The following is a 22,040-nucleotide window of genomic DNA, read 5'->3' as shown; positions in this document are numbered from 1 at the left end:
TTGTCGCAAATACAAACTCAATTAGAAAAATAAAAAAATTAATTGCGATGGATAAATGTTGTCACAAATGTGTGAAAAGTAAGGGGAGAATTTTCCCTCCAAAATATTTTACCATTTTCGATGGCTTTATGTTTGTCACTAATACATTCTTTTATATCATAAAAAAATATATATTTTGTATTTTCAATGCATAAAAGCCGTCACAAGTATTAATAGTTTTGACTGTTTTTCTTCGGTCGTTGTAAATAATATTTTATTAGCGATGAACATTTTTATGCCATCGTAGAAAGTAAGGTAGGAACACTTCTCTCCAAAACAAAGCATAATTTCTACAAAAATAATAGGCATTTTTGATAGACTTATTTTGCTGTCACAAATGTTTTAATATTTGACAAGTAATAATCGATGAAAGAGACTTGCCGTTGAAAAAGCTAGTTTTTACTATGACTTTTTGTTGTTGTCGAAAAAGTTTCATCACAAACAACAATCTTTTTTGTAGTGATATTCATATAATATTGTACATCTTACTCCCATTTATTGAGGTGCATTTAATAAACTTCTATACAATCATCAATTGTTGCAAAAGAGAGAGAGAAGTTATTGATGGATAAGACACAGAAAACTAAATGGTTCCAATAAAACTAACAATTCGCTATGCATCATTGAGTTACATAGTTTTGGATGGCAATGGAACACTCTTGCGGTATTCTGCAAGTGCCCACAATGGAAAAAAGTTTCTATATAATGGATAGTGTAACATGCAGTTCTTGAAGAAGACTCCAGTGGTTTCCTATCATAACATGTGATAAGTGGTCAGAAAGTATTGTAAGCAAAATATACTACATATTTTAATTTTCCTTTCTCCCCTTTCTACCTGAATTCTGAAATAGAGAGTCATTCTTCAATAATTTTCCTTACGGCAATAATTGTAAGTAAAACTAAAGCATTGTAAGTAAAACTAAAGCATAATATACTACATGTTTTAATTCTCCTTTCTCCCACTTCTATCTTAATTCTGAAATAGAAAGTCATACTTCAATAAGTTGGGTCTCTGTGCAAACTACTGCAAAATTTACTAGACAAGGGAAAAACTATTTTCCTTAGTGCAATTTTTCTTGTTAATATCTTTTTTATTTTTTATTTATTTATTTTTTTTCCAGTTATTTGAAGCTATGCCAAATAAGAGGATACCTGTTGAGGGAAATCACCATCTTCCATTTGAGAATTGATTATCAACTTTGCTGCACGATGTAGAGGTTTTGGGTCTATTTTAGCCTATTACAAGTAAAATTGTATCTATTAGAACTATTCAAGAAAAGCATATGATACCACAAAATGTAATAAACCGTTTTTGAACAACAGACTAACCTGTCCAGCATGAATAAGAGCCATCATTGCCCATGCAGTTTGTACCACATTTGATCGATTTCCTTCTGAAGGTACATATTCCTATATAATTAAACATAAAGAGTTTGTTATTTTAACTTTTTGTCAAAGATATTATATAGAACTAGTCACATATCCACGAGATTCATGAGAATATGCCATTATTTTTTAATGGCATATAGTATGTTATCTATTTTCTAAATATTTGCAAGATAATATATTACCACCAATCATTAGTAACAAAATATTTTTCTCACGTCCTAATGATAGTATCTTATTTTTATTTTCTAATTTTTTCACATTAATGGTGTAACATCTAAAAGCTTTTCTCTATGAACTTGGTTCATCCAGAGGAATCACGATACTACTTTTCTTACTTTTTTTTTTCCGTCTACATATATATGTTTTTTTTTTGTTTTTTTTTATTTATATTTTAACATATATAATGAAAGATAGTAATTATGAAAAGATAAAAAATCATAAGGCTTATAGATTGGTGAAACCCTACCTTGTTTGGGCATGAAAGATAGCTTTCACCCCAGCCACCATCATCTTTTTGTGTTCTAAGTAGAAAATCAACAGCTTTGCGAATAGTAGGACAATTGTGGTAAGTCTTGCCAGCCGCAGCCAATCCACCTAGTGCAAACCATGAACCATAGATAAAACAAATTCCCCAAAATCCATACCTGTAGGGAAGATTCATCACGTAAATTATTCTGTAGTAAATACATCTATATAGAGCCAAAATAATAATTATAATAATACATATTTAGTGAACCATACCATGAACCATCAGGCATTTGTACGTCTTCAAGGTATCTAACCGCATTTCTAATGGCACTGTCAATCTCTCTCTTCCTATGCTTTGGGTGGAACTTCTTAAACAAAACAAAAGCTTGGATTGTCGATGCAGTGCACTCAACAAACTCATGCTCGACAACAACATCCTCCAAGAATTCTACAGGGTTAAGCAACTAAGAGGGAAAAAATATACATGATTAATTTTTCACAAATATATGATACAACAATCAAGACTTAGTTCCAAAATTTGTGAGGATCAACTATGGATCATCAATAGACTAGTAAGTTTCGACAGCCACATGTATTTTTTTTTCAATAAATATATTTTAACTGAAGCCATATGACTCATATGTTGTTTTACTTTCTTAATTGGCATGTCTTATTTTTTTATTAATTATATTAATATTATTTTATTGCACTCCCTTTTTTTATTCTCTCAACTTGAAACAACACATTTTTTTCTCATCAGTGGGCTAATCGCTCTCCTATAAATATGACCAAATAAACTAAAGTGTCTATCTCTCATCTTTTAATCAATAGGGCGATATTTATCCATAGGGGCTACTCTTATTGATGAAAAGATAATTACGCATTAATTTATCGACATAGATAATTTTAATTTATTTCCAAAAGACCTTTTCAACATCATTCCAATATGGTTAAGGTACTAACATCCAACCAATGCCCAGCTCTAGCAGGCTCCCAAGCTGCAAAACCACCATTTTTACTCTGCATTGTTGACATAAACATAGTAAAATAATTAATGAGGAAATAAACAAACAACTAAATTAAGAAAAATTAACAAAGTTCCTTCAAAGTGAATTTCACTACACATAAAGAGTTGATTTTAAAAAAAAAATAATAATAATAACAATAGAAAATACTAAAAAATAAAGATAATTTTGGGGAAGAAGCTTTAGAAATAAAAGTCTCTCTCAATTTGGATAATTAATTTCCTTCTTGGTAAAAATTGTTGAACCATTATTATGTGAGTTATTCTAGAACCACAACCTTTACCACACCATTGAACACAACTATCTTATGTGGCAAACTGTGGCTGACTGCCTATCACTTTTACAACTCATCACTTTTTCTCCACCACTCACGATTAGTCACATATTGTTAAGGACATAATTTATGTAATTGGCTAATCCTTTGACAAAATGCACTTTACTTATAATTGAGTAGATCTAGGATGAGTTTAGTACATCAAGAAACAAGAGTTCAAGTCAACTATTAAAGTCATGAAGATTGGACCAAGAAACAAGTGAAGAAAAGTAGTTTATTAAAGCTCGACATATACCTCGACAGAAACAGTATCTATCGAGATTTAAGAATGAAGCTCGACAGAAACTAAATCTACCGAGATCTACGAAATTAGAATTTCTAGATCTGATTTTTGGCCCTAGCTGACATGTATGTATAGGGTTTCTTTTCTCACAACTCTAAACATATATAAAGCTTATTTTAAAGTTGTTATACATGAAGAACACATACAAAAAGTGACCTAGTGCCTTATTCTCTCTGCAAGAAGTTACTGCGTCTTTTGTGCCTTAAGGTTTTGTAACCAAGTACTTCTTGATCTTCATTGTGGAGGAAGTGAAGAACTTTGTAGCCAATAACATCTTCAAGTTGTTAGAGTTAGTCACGTACTGGAATCCGTGCAAAAGGGTGGCATTTATATATTGAAGAGTTTAGAAGTTCTGAAATATATTGAAGAATTTAGAGGTTCTGAAGCGGTAAAAGGTTTCTATTGTAAGTTTAGCTACGAGGATTGTAGAGTCTAGGAACAAAGGTTTTGTACTAGATTTGAAGCTTCTCTTTACTATAGTGAATTTCTTTTCGAGAAGGTTTCCCTCCAAGTTTTTTACTGTAAAACTAGTTTGTTTCATTGGTTTTCTTAGGTCATCATATTTTGTCTTATTTACTTTTCCATTGTGCATGATATTGATGTTTGTTTGTTTTAACAAGGTTTACTCATAATAAATCTAATTAACAACTTAGATTTAAAACTTGTTAATTCTATCAACCAGGGTCTAAATTTCCTAACAAGTGGTATCAGAGTGGGCACACTCTAATTAGGTTTTAATCAATGCTGTGTGATGCATTGACCCTTGTTGTCATGGATACTCTTGATTGTTTTGATTTGCATGATCTTATGTTGAATGATGATGATGATGATATTCAAGATGCCTATTGCAAGCTTTATAATTTTTTTTATGAAATCTCTTGAATGTTCTACAAAATTAAAAGCTAAATTTTAAAAGGTCAAACTTGAAAAAGATGATTTGATTGCAAAATTGGATGAAGCCAATAATTTGAATGAGAATTTTAAAAATCAAATTTCATCTCAGGTGGACAAAATTAAAAGTTTGGAAGAGCAACTAGCTGAATCTAAAACTGGAGTTGAAAAGTAAATAGTGCCAAACTTGTTGTTGAGTCTAACTCAAAAGAAAAAGATTTTTATATTCCTCCATTTAAAACGAATAATGAAGAGTTGAAGGGTAATTTTTCGAGGATAGACAAAGGTAAAAATTCTGATGATAACGTTGAAGTTTCTAAACCTATGTCTAAAACTCCTCATAGGTTGAAAGAAAAATTTGAATTTGTCCCCACTTGTCATCATTGTCATATTGTTGGTCATATTAGGCCCAATTGTCCTAAGTTAAGGTCTTTGTCAACCTCTAGGTTAGACCTCCTTCTAGGACACGTGCATTTTCATCTTTACGACCAAAGACTCGTGCTATATGAGTGATAAAGGAGCCTAAGACTTAGTTGTCTTTCTATCTTTCTATTTGTCCTCTGCTTTAATTCTTCCTATTTGGAGTAGGACTATCTTTTGCTTGATTTCTTGTGCTTTTGGAATCATGCTTTCATGCATTTGCACATAGTTTTATGCTTTATAGCTGTTTGCTTATTTTTGTTTGTTTGTTTTTCAGCTTTTGTTTTGTTTATTTCAAAATACAGAAATTGAAAAAATCGGAAAAATACAAAAAATAGTGTGTTTGTATATGTTGGTACTTGTGTACCTTTAATGACCATTGAAACAAAATTTCTAAACTTTGTATCTCTTGTAACTTAGATGAGCATCTCAATGCACAACTAAGCAAGTGAGCTTTATGGCTTGTGATTGTAATGAGTACGATTAAGATTGTTTCTTATATCTCATAATCATATCACTCTTTTTGACGGGAAAGACTAGAATATCCTAAGAGAAAGGCATAAATAGCCATCTCACCACTAAAGTCAGCCAATCATGTATAACATTTGTGTGTTTCAGCATAGCAAAATTGTGATGCTTTGGCTTACATAATTGGATATTTCTTTTCTCTCTTATATACCCATGCATGCTATGCTTAAAAGAAAAATATACAAAGAAAAATAAAAGCAAAAAGAATCAAAATACTTTTAATATGGTTGCAAGCGTGTTTCTAAGAGATGTGAGAGTTATAGGATGTACCTCGAAGGTGATAGTCCCCATCAAACAGTTATAATTGTGTGTGAGTGTATTTGATTTTCTCATGTCTCAAATCTTGATAATATGAGACACTTATGCACTCTTGCTTTGTTTCACACACAACACGCAAATTCTTTACTACTCTTGAGACATGTGTAGGTACAATGTGATTTGGCCATCACAAAGGATACATGTGTTAATATATGCTTGCTAAATTGTCTTAACTCGTTTTTGAAAAATAAAATTGGTTAGAACTGTTTAGTATGTATGTGTGTCTTTTGATCTAGAAATGCTTTACATCTAGATTTGAGCTATGTTTGAGTGCTTAACATGCTGCTTGGATGCTTGTTTGAGTAGCTATCTTGTTGTATTCATCTTGTGTGTTTTTCCTCCCTTAGAAAACCTTGCTTCTATCTTCTCGACAACAGCTCAACACAAGTTTCTTCTATCGAGTTTTCTGGATTTGACCTCGATAGTTAGGTCGATCCATCGAGCCCAATTTCTGTGCTTTCTGTCTGCTCGATACATTCTTGATCTATTGAGATTTTTGGGTTGCTTCTTGATAGATTCTCGACACATATCTTGATCTATTAAGGTAATTTTATGTGCTATCTGCCAGCTCAATAGCAGCTCGATAGCTTCTTCATCTATCGAGACCCTCTTGCATGCATTGTTTTTCACATATTTTGCATCTTTCTATTATCTTGTCATCCATAGCATCTTGTTTCATTACATTCATGCATTTATATGGATTCCTTGTGTCCCTTGATCATCTTTATGTTTCTCGTGTGAAGCTTTATAGCTTCTTGTACCCTTTGTCAATCATGACAAAAAGGGGAAGAAAATGTGGTTACTTTTTAAGATTCTACATGTTAGGGGGAGAAATACATGCCTTTGTAAGGGGGAGTTGTGTTTCATCTTGTTAGGGAGAGTGTTTACCTCCTTGTTGTTTTAGGAGCGTCTTTTAGCTTCTTGTACGCTGGTCTTGTGACCATTTTTACACATATTGTGCTTATCTTTGATATATATATATATATATATATGATATATGTCTTCTTCACCTATCTTTACATGTGTTGTTTCTTCTATATCTTTATATGCATGTTTCTTTATATACACAATCTTTATTTCTATTTCACACATGACGCCTTGATGAGTTTTGTTTAAGTGTATCAGAAAAACAGGTTGTGAAAGTCTATCATGCTGTGAACCCTTTCCTTACAAAGTTTTTCAAGAGTTTGTAGTAGGGATAGATTTATTTTGTAATACAACAAGTGATTATAAGTTAAGTAATTTAAGACTTCTCTCATGATTAGTTGTTTTGTTGTGATTTTGTCACAAATGACCAAAGAGAGAGATTGTTAAGGACATATTTTATGTAATTGGCTAATCCTTTGACAAAATGCAATTTACTTGTAATTAGGTAGATCTAGGATGAGTTTAGTACTTCAAGAAACAAGAGTTCAAGTCAAGTATTAAAGTCATGAAGATTGGATCAAGAAAAAAGTGAAGAAAAGTTGCTCATTAAAGCTCAACAGATACCTTAATAGAAACAGTATCTATCGAGATTTAAGAACGAAGCTCGACAAAAGCTGAATCTGTCGAGATCTACATAATCAAAATTTCCAGATCTGATTTTTGGCCTTAGCTGACATGTATGTGTAGGCTTTATTTTCTAATAACCCTAGACATATATAAGGCTTATTTTAAAGGCCGTTATACATAGAGAATACATGCAGAAAGTGACCTAGTGCTTTATTCTCTCTGCAAGAAGTTACTGCGTCTTTTGCGCCTTGGAGTTTTGTAACCAAGTACTTCTTGATTTTTCATTATTGACGAAGTGAAGAACTTTGCAGTCAACAACATGTTCAAGTTGCTGGAGTTAGTCACGTACTGGGATCCGTGAAAAAGGGTGGTGTTCATATATTGAAAAGTTCAAAGGTTCTGAAGCGGTAGAAGGTTTCTACTATAAGTTCATTTACGGAGATTGTAGAGTCTAGGGACAAAAGTTTTGTACTAGATCTAAAACTTCTCTTTACTATTGTGAATTGCTTTTCGGTAAGATTTTCCCCTAGGTTTTTTACTATGAAACTAGTTTGTTTCATTGGTTTTACTGGGTCATCATATCTTATCTTATTTACTTTTCCGCTGTGCATGATATTGATTGTAAAGTTGTGATTTACAAATATATTTTATATTGGCTTTATTCCATGACAAAAAGTGTTGTAATTGCTTTAATTTTGTTCCTTGTATTTTATGGGATTATATTGTATTAAGTCAGTGAAGAATCGAGCATGAAATGAAGAATTAGTGCAATTTCTTGACTAACTTGCGAGAAGAGTATCCTACGAAAAGAGCACGTGAGAAGCACATGCTGGAAGCTGAAGAGTCATGCCAGACTATCGTTTTCGCGAGTATTTCGCAGGTAAGACATTCTCGCTAGATACCCCCGAAACTCTCTGCTTGGAGGATTTTAAGTATGATTTTCTTACTCTTCACCCATACTATATATACCCTCATTACCTACAAAAGCATGAGAGGCCATTCAGAAAGAAAAACCCTAGATAGGTTTTCTACAACACACACACCCATCTTTTAGAGAGAGAGCTACTCGTTCTTAGTGAGAAATCATTCTAGCCTCTTCTCCTTCCCTCTCCCATTTTCATACCTTGAGAGGAGATTTGTATCCAAACACAACCCACACATTTTCAGAGTGTAGAGAGTGTTTTGGAACTTGGGAAGCTTTGGAGATTTGTTAAAAGAAGCCGGTAAGGCTTGGTGGATGCAATCGGGTGTATTGCAGGATCCGGAAAACTAGAGAAGACATGACTCCGAGAAGTCCCTTGGTAGCAGGAGCTTGGAGGGCTCAAGTACATTGGGTAGACTAGGTTTGGAAGGTCTTTTGTTATTTGTGTACTCCATCATTATTTTCTAGTGGATCGATTTTGACTTGGAGGGTCGCGGAGAGGTTTTTTGCCAAGTTCTTCGGTTTCCTCTTCGATAACATGTCTTGGTGTTATCTTGTGTTTGCATCTCTCTTCCCTTACTCTTGTGCTTTACTTTTATTGTTTGTTGTTCATGTTTATGCACTAGAGTAGTATCAATTCATTGCACATATTTACTCTTGTTCCGCACTTTGATTAAGTAAGAGTAAAAGCAATCTAGTCTTAACTTTTAATTGGGGGTCTAAACAAGTTCTTGTGTTTTCACACAAATCCGAGCTCTCATTGATGTTTGTTTGTTTTAACAAAGTTTATTCATAATAAATCTAATTAACAACTTAAATTTAAAACTTGTTAATTCTATCAACCGGGGTCTAAATTTCCCAACACATATAATAGTTGTGAGAAAAGGTATGGTCCTAGAATTATTGTAATAATGTAACGTAAATGACCTATTCATGCCTACAAATTCAAAATAAGTATGCATAAAGATACACCACTAAGGAAAGTTAATCTTCACCTGTAAGGAAAGCAGGATATTCACAGCATCAAACAACCACTCAGGTTCCATTTTCTCACCAACAATCTCTGGTGGCATCATTGAGAAAAGCAAGCCGCACTGTAAAGCAAAGGAGAAATGGTGACAAACGAAGTGATTATGGGTAAAGGGAAACACTATTTTCAATCAAGTATTAAACAAAGTTAGTTACCTTCAAAGCTTCTGCAGTGCAATCAGAAAGTTGTAATCCGTGATCTTGATCAGAGAAAGTCCATGATCCTTTAGACATGTGACGATACATTCTTCTAAAGTCTCCAGAAGGATTGTCCTTGACCTTTACAATGTTTAAGAATTGAAAATCATATCTGAGATATTTGAATCAATACTGGGTAATGACATTTTTTAAGAATTGAAAATCATACCTGTGATATTTTTATGAAGTTGTGCCCTCTTGCCAATACAGGTCCAATTTCATTAGTGAGATCACTAGCAAGAAAAGCTTGAATAATCAAGCTCGCATCCCACAATTGACTACCAAAACTCTGCATATAAATGACATAAATCAAGGTAAAATGTTCAATATAAACTCAAATTTAAGTCTTCACAAAATAGGCAAAATGTTCCACAATTGTTTTACAAAAACGTGTACTAACCTGCATCTTCATTCCATCTTCGGCAATCCATATGAAATCTTTCATCCTTGCAAGATGTTTCTTGAAATAATCCCCATTTGGATCTTCAACCCAACAAGCAAGCATACATATTGCCTGTTAAGTGCAACTGGCTTTAGTATTGATGTTATAAAGCCTAAATTAGCCATGTTAGTCGGTATTCTTGACTATAGAATCTAATTACCTTTTCCACTACTCCGACGGTAATGTATCGACTAATCTCATCTTCATAATGAATATGCTTCATTGTTACCTGAAGAGCCTTCTCTCTAACCAACTTATTTAAGGGCCAACGAGTAAGAAGAGGCTCAGTTAATATGTATAGACTATCCCAAAGCAGATCTTGTACCCAAGGATGGGGATAGTAGAGATCCTCCTGTAATAATAGTTTTGAAGAACCAATGCATATGAAGAAATTATTAAGACCCTATATGTGAATGCACACATATCGACCATTAGGAGAAAATTAGGTAAACTCACCTTCGCGCATAGATGCCGCACTTTCATCCATTTAATTTCATTGTAAGGCTGAGTAAAGAGCTCCTCCCTCAATTGAAGAATTAGAGGTGTAATTGGACCAACAAATCTTTTCCCGTATATGTACGAAAAAGGCATGTACACCAACCGACAATAGATCCACATTTTGGCTACAGTTTTGGCACAAAAGACCCTTGATATAATTTTAACTAAAATAAAAATATAGAAAGTTCTATTGTCGAAGAAGAGTAAATCCTCAACAGTGGCAGAGGCATCTAATAGAAGGGCAAACCTAATTTCTACATTATCCTAACTGTGTTAAAAAACATTCCACTATGTAATAAGGATCAAAATTACAAAGAATTGTAAAATATGATATATTTAATGAAGCAATAAGTACATATTGTGTGAACCTGGATGAATGGGAAGAAAAGAAGGAAGGAGCCAAAATTCTGGTGGCATTGGATTGCATCCAGTCCATTCAAACACGCCAAGTATCTAAAACATTGCATAATAGAGTTAATTACCAGCAAATAGTTATCATTCTTGGTGAAAGCAATACAATTAGATTTTAATCTACAATACAAATTATTATCAATGTATAACTATAATTTGATATGAAACTTTGCAGAAAAAGACATACGGAAAGCCAGTTCTTTCCCCAAGAGGGTATGTGTGTAGCACCACCACGATCAAGGATCCACTTCCGTGCTCTTGCACAAGCATTGTCCTGACCACCGTCAGGTCCTTCCCCAAGTATACGCATACAAATGTAGTTGAGAACTGTGCCAAACATGATGCTGTGACCTTCTAAGTGTAATCCCCAGCCACCATCTTCATTCTATTTTAATAATGATAAATTAATAACATAGCTTTTTGCTGAATATTTTTTAGCATAGTTGTTTTACATGAAGTTTGAACTTAAAAAAAAAAATTTTAAATTAAAAAGAAGAAGAAATGAAAGACTAAAGTAACAAATTCCACAAAAACTCTAATTACTTATTCTATAAAACATCAAAGAATATGTACTTGATGATTGTATACGTATCGAAGGGTTTCTTTTCGATATTCAGCAGGGAATATTGTATTAAGATGTCCTGTAATGTAGCAACATATTACCTGCATATTTTTGGATTTAATAAAGACAATTAGCAGTTAGATGAAGATGAACACCAAAATAATTCAATGGCAGGCATGTCATTAACTAGTCTATGATGATCACAATTTTGAACAATAATGACAACAATATAACTCACAAAGGGTGGAATGAAAAACATCGGGCCAGCATTTTCAGCGGGCCAGTGACCATCACTAGACTGCAAGGCCGCAGTGAAATGGACAGCCTTCCTCAATGCATTTGTGGCCTTTTCATCTGTGATTTCTTCTCCATCCTCTATCTTTTCTGGTGGAATTGTTTGTTTGAAGTTTTTCTCCCTCAAAAACTGCAACAATTTTGTAAATTAAAGAAAGGATGGTGTCAGTGTCAACAATTTCTAAGGCTTTAGAAGTATGAGCAGTAGTAAAACTGACTAATACCATAGAATTTCATTGAGCAATGACACTTTTTAATCAATTCACTTGAACACTAAAAGATACCAAGGTTAGTTTTTATTCCCTTTTAATGAATCCAATTCACTTTTTCTTAGTGCTTTGATAGGAATTCTTGAGAGATTTCAACTCTAGGTCTAGACTGTCTTTTTTATGTTTCAGCTATAAAATTTTAAGTTTTATGCATAAATATGGGATTTTTGTGTTCTGGACGAATTGTATCTGTAGGTATTATATTTATTATATTAAATTAGGGCTTTTCGTTCTTGTAATTTTTAAATACAATTGGATCCAATATATGTAACCAGTACATTTAATTAGGTTTTTCAAACTTTAATTGTGTAAAATTAATATAGATTTGAGAGTAATCAATGAATTGAAAACATTTTGAATTTATGATTAGGAAATAGAATAATTTGTGGCTTCCAATGATCTAAGTACTCTGATCTCAAATTTAAGGTTCACATATGAAATTAAGGTTTCCAGTTGCAAGTTCAAAACTTAAGTTTTAGGTGTAATCAATAATTGCCGCGCACCCTTAGTGCGGTGATCACTTCATAAGTATAAATTCTTGTGAGGTGTGGGGGACAAGGGCCGAGGTTCAAGTCTCCAGGAGGGAGCTTCACATACATATACACTTAGAGTAGGCTAAACTAGAAATTCTATCTTATATATATATAAGGTGTAATCAATAGGGGATTTTCTCTTAAATTTGGTTTTATTTTAATTTTTTATTCTTGATTTTTTTCAAAATGAACAATATCTATATCGAATTAAAGGTCCTAATGGAGTTGACGCATGTTTAGTTGTGGCTACCTAAATTTATGGTAGGATTAATTTAATAATACCGGAGTCCCGGGGGGGGCGCGAGTTGGGGCACCTGCCCCCCTTGACTCCTCCTAAAAGTTTCATGTATGTGTAACCTTAATTCTTAAGTAGTTACTCGCATAGAGGGGTGAAAAAAGGACTCCCTGAAGCAAAGTGAGTCTGACACAAGGAAAAAGAAAGCAAAAAAAAGTTTTCTCAAACATCAAATTTATCAACTTTTCACCTATTTTACTATTCTTGTAGGTAGTTTTTGTCTTGCCCTTTGACACCTGTTTCACAATTTTTCTCTTTTTTCTTTTCTATTATTTTTTTTTACCATATTCACTGTTAATGATACTTTTTACAGTATTTTATTGTTGATTGATGTTAGAGATATTACAAATTTTACTACTTATATTTTACAAATTGATATGTCACCAATCACGAAAAATAATTTCAAACATTTATTCATTATATATTGTTTAAGTAACACTAATAACATTTTTACCACATCAGTTTGAAAATTTTTTGTTGTAAATTTTGTAGTATGAATTGGTTATTTTTTTTAATTTTATTTTAATGATATGAAATATATTTATTTTCTTACCATTGTTTATTTGTTTTGTTATTATTATTAATTAATATTTTTTAGATCAATTTCACTTTAAATAATATCTTCTAATTTTGCCCCCTCTGAGCCAAAATTCTGGCTCCGCCACTGACTAGAGTTAACATATTTTCGTGTTAAGTGATAACATATCTATTAGATTAAAAAAAAAAAAAAAAACAACAAAAAACAAAAAACAAAAAGCAAAAAATCTTTTTAGATGCTATTATGTTTCTTTGGCTTATGTGCTAAGGGTCTTGGTGAGAAAACTTTTGATGAATGTTTTGCACTTAATTAATTAGTTGGTTTTCTATTATTTTTTTGGGAAAAGTTAATGGATACTTTTAGTGCATTGATTTAAGAAATATTTTTAAAAATTTTTTATGGGGACAAAAGAAATAAATTAATTATTTTGACGGATTTTTATATTTTTTATAAAAATTGTGTCAAAAATTGTCTAAAATTTAAGAATTGTTCTAAGAACACCCATTAATAAAACCCTTACTACTTATTATAAATTGTTTACTTGTGTGATTGAATATGTCCATATCCACATATGTGATTGCATTGTAGTATCCCACCCCCATGAATTTAACTATAGTAAATTTTATTAGGAGATTAGACGGGGCAAACGGGCAATTCGGATCGGGCCAACCGAGTTGTGGGTCAAAATGGGTCATTTTAAGTGGGTTAGGGACAGGTTGGGTCGATTGGATTGTGGGTCAGGTCGACCCATTTTTTTTCATATGACTTTTTTTTAAAGAAAAATAAATATATTTGCTATTTGAAAATTAATATAGCAAATTACTTGATGTAAAATGTATTACTTTGAAATTGCCACTAATATTAAGAATGAGTTGAGCTAAACAAATTAATACTTATTCAATAATTTTAAAATTATGTAAATTCCAACATAACTAACTAAAACAAAATAGCACAAAAGATAATTAAAATAAACACACAATTTTCATTTCTACACAATATCAACATCCCAAAACATAAAACAAAATTGCAAAGCCTTATTGGATAACTAATTTGACAAAGAATAAAAACATATAACAAAAATTTTCAATATTGAAAGCTAATTTTATATTCTAATATCAATTGTAGCTGGCACTCTATATATTTCAAATTGAGAATATACATTAAAATTTGATTGTTTACTTATTAATATGTGGTTTCTCTTATGAAAATCTTGTCATTGTTAAGTAACACATACTTCAAAAAATAATATAATTTATTTTGAAAAGCCGTTTATTTTGGACTTGAATTGTTAAAAAATAGGACTAAACATCCATAATTTATGCTAATTTCATTGATATATTTTGGCTTCACTCTTTTCACACTATTGAATGTTTCTCATATATGTATATAATTTTAAATATATGGTTTTGACTTTACTGTAATCAGATTATCTTGGCGTGTACTTTATATTTGATATATAAAATCTTTACTCATTATAGAATGCCTCAACTATTCATCTTTCGATTCATTTGCATGCAATTATGTAAAGGTCTTAATTATTTCCTTATAGTCATTATATCTTAATGATGTTAAATATATATTTCTAAATGGAATTATCCAAATATGGTAAAAAAATTGGTGTGCATTTATTTATTTATTTTATATAATAGTAAAATTGGTTTAATTGATTTCCATTATATATTGCCCATTTAGTTTGACTTGTGTGCTGTAAAACTCATAACAAACAATTAAACCAATAAAGTCTTAATTTTTTTTTTTTTACCAAAAAAAAAAAGTTCTAAAAATGGGTTGGGTTTCGGTTGACTTGCCAAAAAAAAAAGGGTTGGGTCACTGGTTAACCCGTTTTTGCTTTGAGTCAAAAAATTCGGATACGAGTAAGATATTTTCGAGTCGAACCCGTTTTGCCATATCTACCTAATGTATTGTATTTTGGAAAATATCTAGTATTACTAATTATTACTTTTTTGCAACAATTGCAATGTGGCAGAGTGTGAGTCATGAAAAAAATGGCGAATTCATCTGTAAGTGATAGAAAATCACTTATAGTATGTCACGTCAAAGTTGTGGAATAATTTGTGGACTTAAAACCACTCTATATTTTGGGGATTGTACCTAAATTTAATTTAAAAGCATTAAATTGCTTTGATGGCCGTGTCATTTCAACTTAATGAAAAAGTTTAGCTATGAAATTGGTTGTAGACTTAGACTGCAACCTTACTCAATATATTTTTATTGGAGTCCAAATCTTCTGTCCCACTTTTCCTGCTCCACTTTATACTCCACCAATAAATACTTACCACGTGTTCACCTAATTAATTAAATATTATCATTATTGACTTATTAATCTTACAGTTATTAATTAATAGTATCACGTGGCAAGTATTTATTGGTGGAGTATAAAGTGGAGCAGGAAAAGTGGGACAGAAGATTTGGATTCTTTTTATTGGAGGTGAAATTTTGACAAATCTACCATTGGAGTACCACGTATTATTATATCCTAGAAATTAAAGATCAATAGTATATCATAAATAAATTGTTTAAATTGAAAATTTTTGTAATTTAAAATTAAGCATAAAATATAAGCTTATAAATCAAATAATAAATAATATCTAGTTGACACAAAATTTGACATATATGTTAACAGAGTAAATAACCTGCAATTCAGTAATAAAATTTTCAAAATATGTGATAATGTTTATTTTATTGAGTAAGGTTATAACTTTATACTACAACCAATTTTGTTACTAAACTTTGTTTTAAACTTAATACTTATTTATTCTTTTGGCCTACTTCTCTCATTAATTCATTTTTCTTTATCTACTTATTATAAATTTGATTATATATGACTATATCCACAATCTACTTCTCTCGTTAATTTATTTTAAAAGAAGTCAAGTTCCATTATTGTAGAAAATTGTTTTGCAATGTATTCAAAAACAATTATTTTTTATGTATTATGTTTTTAATAATTTGTTAATACAAAGTGGATATTAGTTTGGATTTTCATGGAAAAAAAATATTTTCAAACTTTGACCCACCTCAGTTGAAATTCTAGCTTCGTTCCTACTTTCTCCCCGTTTCATATTAACGAAGGAAAACATGAAAAGAAGAAGAAAGTAATAGTTATATATCAAGTAAATTAACCTTGATTCAGAAAAAAAAAATTTAATCGTAAATGATCTAGCTTACTTTCAAAAACAAGTGGAGGAAGAGAATCTATAACTATAAAGATGCGATTATTACTAATAATAATAATAAGTGAAAAATACAATGCAATGGTTGGACTGCTATATATAGGATGTATAGGATTTGACTATACAAAATACAAAATTAAAAACTCTTTTGGCTAAAAAAGCAAAAATCACTACTTGGACTGTGGAGAAAATCATATTAGTATAGATTAGAGATAGGAGAGCTTGGAGGATAGGAGGCTTGAAGGGTACCTGCATTCGCCATAGAAGATCACCGCTGGCCCTGACTTGACGTCTATTCTTGTAGAAGTTTTGGCGAGCCTCTTCAACCTCAGCTCGCTCTTCTGGGGTACCAGCTTCAGGGTCAAACACCCATGTTTGTCTTCCAGCAAAGTTATTTGTGCTAAAGAGGTAAGGTTCATTACTACCCTCTCCTATCTTCAGCCTCCACATTCTGTTTTAGCTTCGACAGAACTGCACGGCTACCAGTGATTATGACCAATCTTTCAGCACTCATAATTTTAACATCAAAGTTAGGATTGTACAAAATAATTATAATCCTTTATGCCAAAGATATATTCGTTTAATATAAATGTATATACTCGAAAAAGAACTTCTAAATGACCATTTACATTATATACATATGAGGCTACCTCAAGATATTGTGGTCTTGCACTTCTCAATGCTGTAGCACTCAAAGCAGGTGTGTTGTGTGTCTGGAACTTCAGACCAATGTGGAATTGGCCTACAAGACAAGACGAACTAAAAGAACTTCTAAATGACCATTTACATTATATACATATGAGGCTACCTCAAGATATTGTGGTCTTGCACTTCTCAATGCTGTAGCACTCAAAGCAGGTGTGTTGTGTGTCTGGAACTTCAGACCAATGTGGAATTGGCCTACAAGACAAGACGAACAAAAGTAGACCTGTGTAGTTTTGTGGTCTTTGATCGACATGCTGAAGCCCCCTTTATATAGAAAAACCTATACCCATTTGTTCCTCTCTCTTAGACATGGCAAAACGGGTCAGAATTTTCTGACCTGACCCGAAATGACCCATGTGTTTTGACCTGAAGCAAAAACAGGTTGATTTGTGACCCGACCTGTATATTTTGCGGGTTAATCTGACAACCATTTAATTTTTTTTTGGGTAAAAAAAAAAAATTAAGACAATATTAGTTTAATTGTTTGTTGTGAGGTTTAAAGAAATAATTGAGATATTTAAATAACTGCATGCAAATTAATTGAAAGATGAATGGTTGAGCGTTCTGTAATGAGTAAAGATTTTTAGATATCAAATAGCAAAGTACATATCAAGATAATCTGGTTATCGTAGAGTTAAAAACATAGATTTAAAATTGTAGATATGTGTGAGAAATATTCACGAGTGTGAAAATAGTGAAGCCAAAGTATCAAATTAGCATAAATTATGAATGCTTAGACCTATTTTTTAACAATTTATGTCCAAAATAAATGGTTTTTCAAAATAAATTATAATATTTTCTAGAGTGTGTGTTGTTTAATAGTGATATGATATTCATAAAAGAGACCATATAAAAATAAGTATACAATCAAACTTTAGGGTCCGTTTGGTTGGAGAAGTGAAAAAGTAGGAGGATGAAAAATTAGTGGGAGGATGGAAAAGTGGGAGCATAGAAAATATTTAATTTTTCCTCGTATGTGTTTGGTTGGAGGGATGGAAAAGTGGGAGGGTGGAAAACTCTTTTGTTTGGTTGAAAAGAAAAATGAGAGGATAGAAAATGTATTGTAGTTTATATAAATTGACTATTATACCCTTGTTACATAATAGGTAAGAAATAGATTTATTTGTATTCATTAAATAATATATTTTTCAATGAGAAGTGTTACGTCCACAATATTTTTCGCAATACTTTCACAATAAATTATATGTTGTAAGTTATTATTGATTTTAATCTGAACACATCACTTAAATATTTTTTTTCATCCATATTAGTTAGTAACAACCCACCACTTAAGAATTATTGTAAAAATATTGTAGTAACATTTCTCAATTTCTTATCCTTTATTTTATCTTTTTCCTTATCTTTTTTTTTTTCATCCGCATGTTCCTTTTTTTTTTTTTCCTCTTTTTTTCTCCTCCACACCTTTCCCTTGTCTCTATCTTCACTTTTCTTTTTTTCTTTTTATCTTCACTTGTCTGGAGCTTTCCTATTATCTTCACTTTTCTTTTTTCTTTTCTTCTCCTTTTCTTCTCTAGCATTTCGTCTGGACTCTGGAGCTCTATCTTCAATCTTCACTTTTCTTTTTTCTTTTCTTCTCTAGCACTACGTCTACTCCAGAGCATTCAAGAAGCACCACTGCACGTCCTCTTCCCACCAAGATGGGTCAGCTTTGCTCTTTTTTTTTTTTTTTTTTGTTCTAATTTGATTAGTTTTAAAATTTTGATTTGAGTTTGTATTTTGATTGAGAGCTCCATCAATTTTGTGCTTCACCGGCGTGCTCTGTATTTTTTTTACTTGATTCCAGAGGGCATTATGGTAAAAGGGCCAGGAGAGCATTTTCTCTTCAGGCTTTTCATCCCGATTTGGGAGGAAAAAATTTGTGGGCTCAGGAGAGAAAATTTTCTCCTGGGTTTTCCACTCCCCTTGTTTTCTTCCTATTCCCAAACAGAGGAAAACTCAGTTTTCCACTCCATTTTCCTTCTTACATTTTTCATCCTTCCCAAAATCCACCCAACCAAACAAAGTGTTAATGTGTATCTCAAATTGAAATAGAGTGCCAACCACAATTGATAATAGATTATAAAATTAATTTTCAAGATTGTAAAATTTTTGTATGTTTTTATTCTTTGTCAAATGAGTTATCCAATAAGTCATTTGTAATTTTGTTTTATATTTTGGGATGTCGATATTGTGTAAAAATAAAATTTGTGTATTTGTTTTACTTATCATTGTATTATTTTGTTTTAGATAGCAATGTTAAGATTTGTATAATGTTAAAATTATTGAATAAGTATTAATAAATTTAACTGAGTTCATTCTTGATATAAGTGGTAAATTCAAAGTAATGCATTTTAAATCAAGTAATTTGTTGCATGACTTTCCAAATGGAAAATATATGTTGTTTTCTTTATAAAAAAAAAAAAAATCATGTGAAAAATATGGGTCAATCCGACCCGACTCGCAACCCGATTGAACCGAACCCGTCCGTTTTTGAACCACAACCCATTTGACCTACAACCCGATTGACCTGATCCGAACCAAACCCGACTCACCCTTTTTGCAATGTCTACTCTCTCTCCCTCGGTTTAAATATTAACATATTAACATTAAACGCAAATAAAATTAAAATATTAATTATTTATAGTGATTCAAACCCACGTTTCGGTTTTTTATGCGAAGTTTTTCTTTTAGAAACAAAAAAAAAAAAAAAAAAAAAAAAAAATTTTTTTTTTTTTTTTTTTTTTGTTCTAATTTGATTAGTTTTAAAATTTTGATTTGAGTTTGTATTTTGATTGAGAGCTCCATCAATTTTGTGCTTCACCGGCGTGCTCTTTATTTTTTTTTACTTGATTCCAGAGGGCATTATGGTAAAAGGGCCAGGAGAGCATTTTCTCTTCAGGCTTTTCATCCCGATTTGGGAGGAAAAAATTTGTGGGCCCAGGAGAGAAAATTTTCTCCTAGGTTTTCCACTCCCCCTGTTTTCTTCCTATTCCCAAACAGAGGAAAACTCAGTTTTCCACTCCATTTTCCTTCTTACATTTTTCATCCTTCCCAAAATCCACCCAACCAAACACAGTGTTAATGTGTATCTCAAATTGAAATAGAGTGCCAACCACAATTGATAATAGATTATAAAATTAATTTTCAAGATTGTAAAATTTTTATATGTTTTTATTCTTTGTCAAATGAGTTATCCAATAAGTCATTTGTAATTTTGTTTTATATTTTGGGATGTCGATATTGTGTAAAAATAAAATTTGTGTATTTGTTTTACTTATCATTGTATTATTTTGTTTTAGATAGCAATGTTAGGATTTGTATAATGTTAAAATTATTGAATAAGTATTAATAAGTTTAATTGAGTTCATTCTTGATATAAGTGGTAAATTCAAAGTAATGCATTTTACATCAAGTAATTTGTTGCATGACTTTCCAAATGGAAAATATATGTTGCTTTCTTTATAAAAAAAAAATCATGTGAAAAATATGGGTCAACCCGACCCGACTCGCAACCCGATTGAATGGAACCCGTCCGTTTTTGAACCACAACCCATTTGACCTACAACCCGATAGACCTGATCCGAACCAAACCTGACTCACCCTTTTTGCCATGTCTACTCTCTCTCCCTCGGTTTAAATATTAACATATTAACATTAAATGCAAATAAAATTAAAATATTAATTATTTATAGTGATTCAAACCCACGTTTCGGTTTTTTATGCGAAGTTTTTCTTTTAGAAACAAAAAAATAAATAAATAAATAAATAAATTCACAACAATTGTGAAAATATTGTAAAAATTTATTGTGTCAATATTTTGTTTTCTTAGAGTAGCTCATATGTATATAAAAGAACAAAAAATAAAAAGTGTGTTCAATAGAAAAAAAAAAAGAGCAAGTGAAAGCGGAAAGAGTTGAATAAACCAAATCCATTGTTTCTTTGGCATTGACACTTTTTATATATAGGTAGCTCATATGTATATAAAAGAATAAAAAATAAAAAGTGTGTTCAATAGGCCAATTTACCAACCAAAATTAAAAACGAAAAAAAAAAAAAAAAAAAAAAAAGGGCAAGGGAAAGCGAAAAGAGTTGAGTACACCAAATCCACTGTTTCTTTGGCATTGACACTTTTTATATATAGGTAGCTCATATGTATATAAAAGAATAAAAAATAAAAAGTGTGTTCAATAGGCCAATTACCAACCAAAATAAAAACGAAAAAAAAAAAAAAAAAAGCAAGGGAAAGCGAAAAGAGTTGAGTACACCAATTCATTGTTTCTTTGGCATTGACACTTGTACCTGAAAAACAACATAATGGTACAACATTTCGTAATACCATAATTTTGTTATACTTTATTTTTGATTAAAAAAGAATTGATATTTTAGTAAAAAAGTAATTTCATTGGCAAACTTTAGTTTGAACCAATAACAATTTATCTCTTATGCTTTGTTGCGAAAGTGTTGTGAAAAATGTTATGGATGTCGCACTTTTTTTTTTTTTTACAATCCCTCTATTTTTTGCTGTGATTGGTTCCAGTATGATATTTTATTATTCTATTTTGGCCTATAAGGAATTAACACCTCACAGTTGTGAAAATATTGTATCAACTTATGTGTTAATATTATTTTTAGAGTAGCTCATTTGTATATAAAAGAATAGCGTGTTCAATAGGCAAATTTACCAACCAAATTTGATAATGAAAAAGAAAAAAAAAAAAAACGCAAGGGAAAGTGGAAAAAGTTGAATAAAACGAATTCACTGTTTCTTTGACATTGACACTTTTTATATATAGGTAGCTCATATGTATATAAAGAATAAAAAATAAAAAGCGTGTTCAATAGGCCAATTTACCAACGAAATTTAAAAAATGAAAAAAAAAAAAAAAAAGAGGAAGAAGAGAAAGCGAAAAGAGTTGAGTACACCAAATTCACTGTTTCTTTGGCATTGATACTTTTTCTAG

The 22,040-nt window shown here is 31.3% G+C and overlaps 1 protein-coding gene across 2 annotated transcripts; it reads right to left on the bottom strand.

Moving 5' to 3' along the window:
* Nucleotides 1–469: 469 nt before the first annotated feature.
* Nucleotides 470–17,141, bottom strand: LOC112032023 (beta-amyrin synthase). Of its 2 annotated transcripts, none has more exons than XM_065780509.1 (18): nt 17,025–17,141; nt 16,624–16,853; nt 11,490–11,675; nt 11,263–11,352; nt 10,877–11,074; nt 10,647–10,731; nt 10,237–10,403; nt 9,941–10,132; nt 9,739–9,852; nt 9,508–9,627; nt 9,297–9,419; nt 9,107–9,205; nt 2,860–2,916; nt 2,170–2,360; nt 1,895–2,072; nt 1,369–1,449; nt 1,192–1,275; nt 470–790 (listed from the first exon to the last, which is right to left on the bottom strand). In XM_065780509.1, exons 2-18 carry the CDS (start codon nt 16,822–16,824, stop codon nt 668–670), a joined length of 2,289 nt encoding a protein of 762 aa, XP_065636581.1. In that variant the 5' UTR covers nt 16,825–16,853; nt 17,025–17,141; the 3' UTR covers nt 470–667. The 2 variants fall into 2 exon arrangements, with proteins under 2 accessions (XP_065636581.1, XP_065636582.1); XM_065780510.1 differs by having other exon boundaries at nt 16,624–16,845.
* Between the last annotated feature and the right edge of the window lie 4,899 nt (nt 17,142–22,040).

Source organism: Quercus suber, unplaced genomic scaffold (assembly GCF_002906115.3).
Source record: "Quercus suber isolate HL8 unplaced genomic scaffold, Cork oak 2.0 scaffold_238, whole genome shotgun sequence".
NCBI lineage: Eukaryota > Viridiplantae > Streptophyta > Magnoliopsida > Fagales > Fagaceae > Quercus > Quercus suber.
This window is presented reverse-complemented; position numbering and strand designations above follow the sequence as displayed.

Excerpts from the sequence above, each read along its gene's own strand:
- LOC112032023 (XM_065780509.1), bottom strand. The coding sequence starts at position 16,824 with ATGTGGAGGCTGAAGATAGGAGAGGGTAGTAATGAACCTTACCTCTTT. Across the intron at positions 11,353-11,489 it reads TGTTTTTCATTCCACCCTTT|GTAATATGTTGCTACATTAC; the intron begins GTGAGTTATATT and ends AAAAATATGCAG. Across the intron at positions 9,420-9,507 it reads ACTTCATAAAAATATCACAG|GTCAAGGACAATCCTTCTGG; the intron begins GTATGATTTTCA and ends AACATTGTAAAG.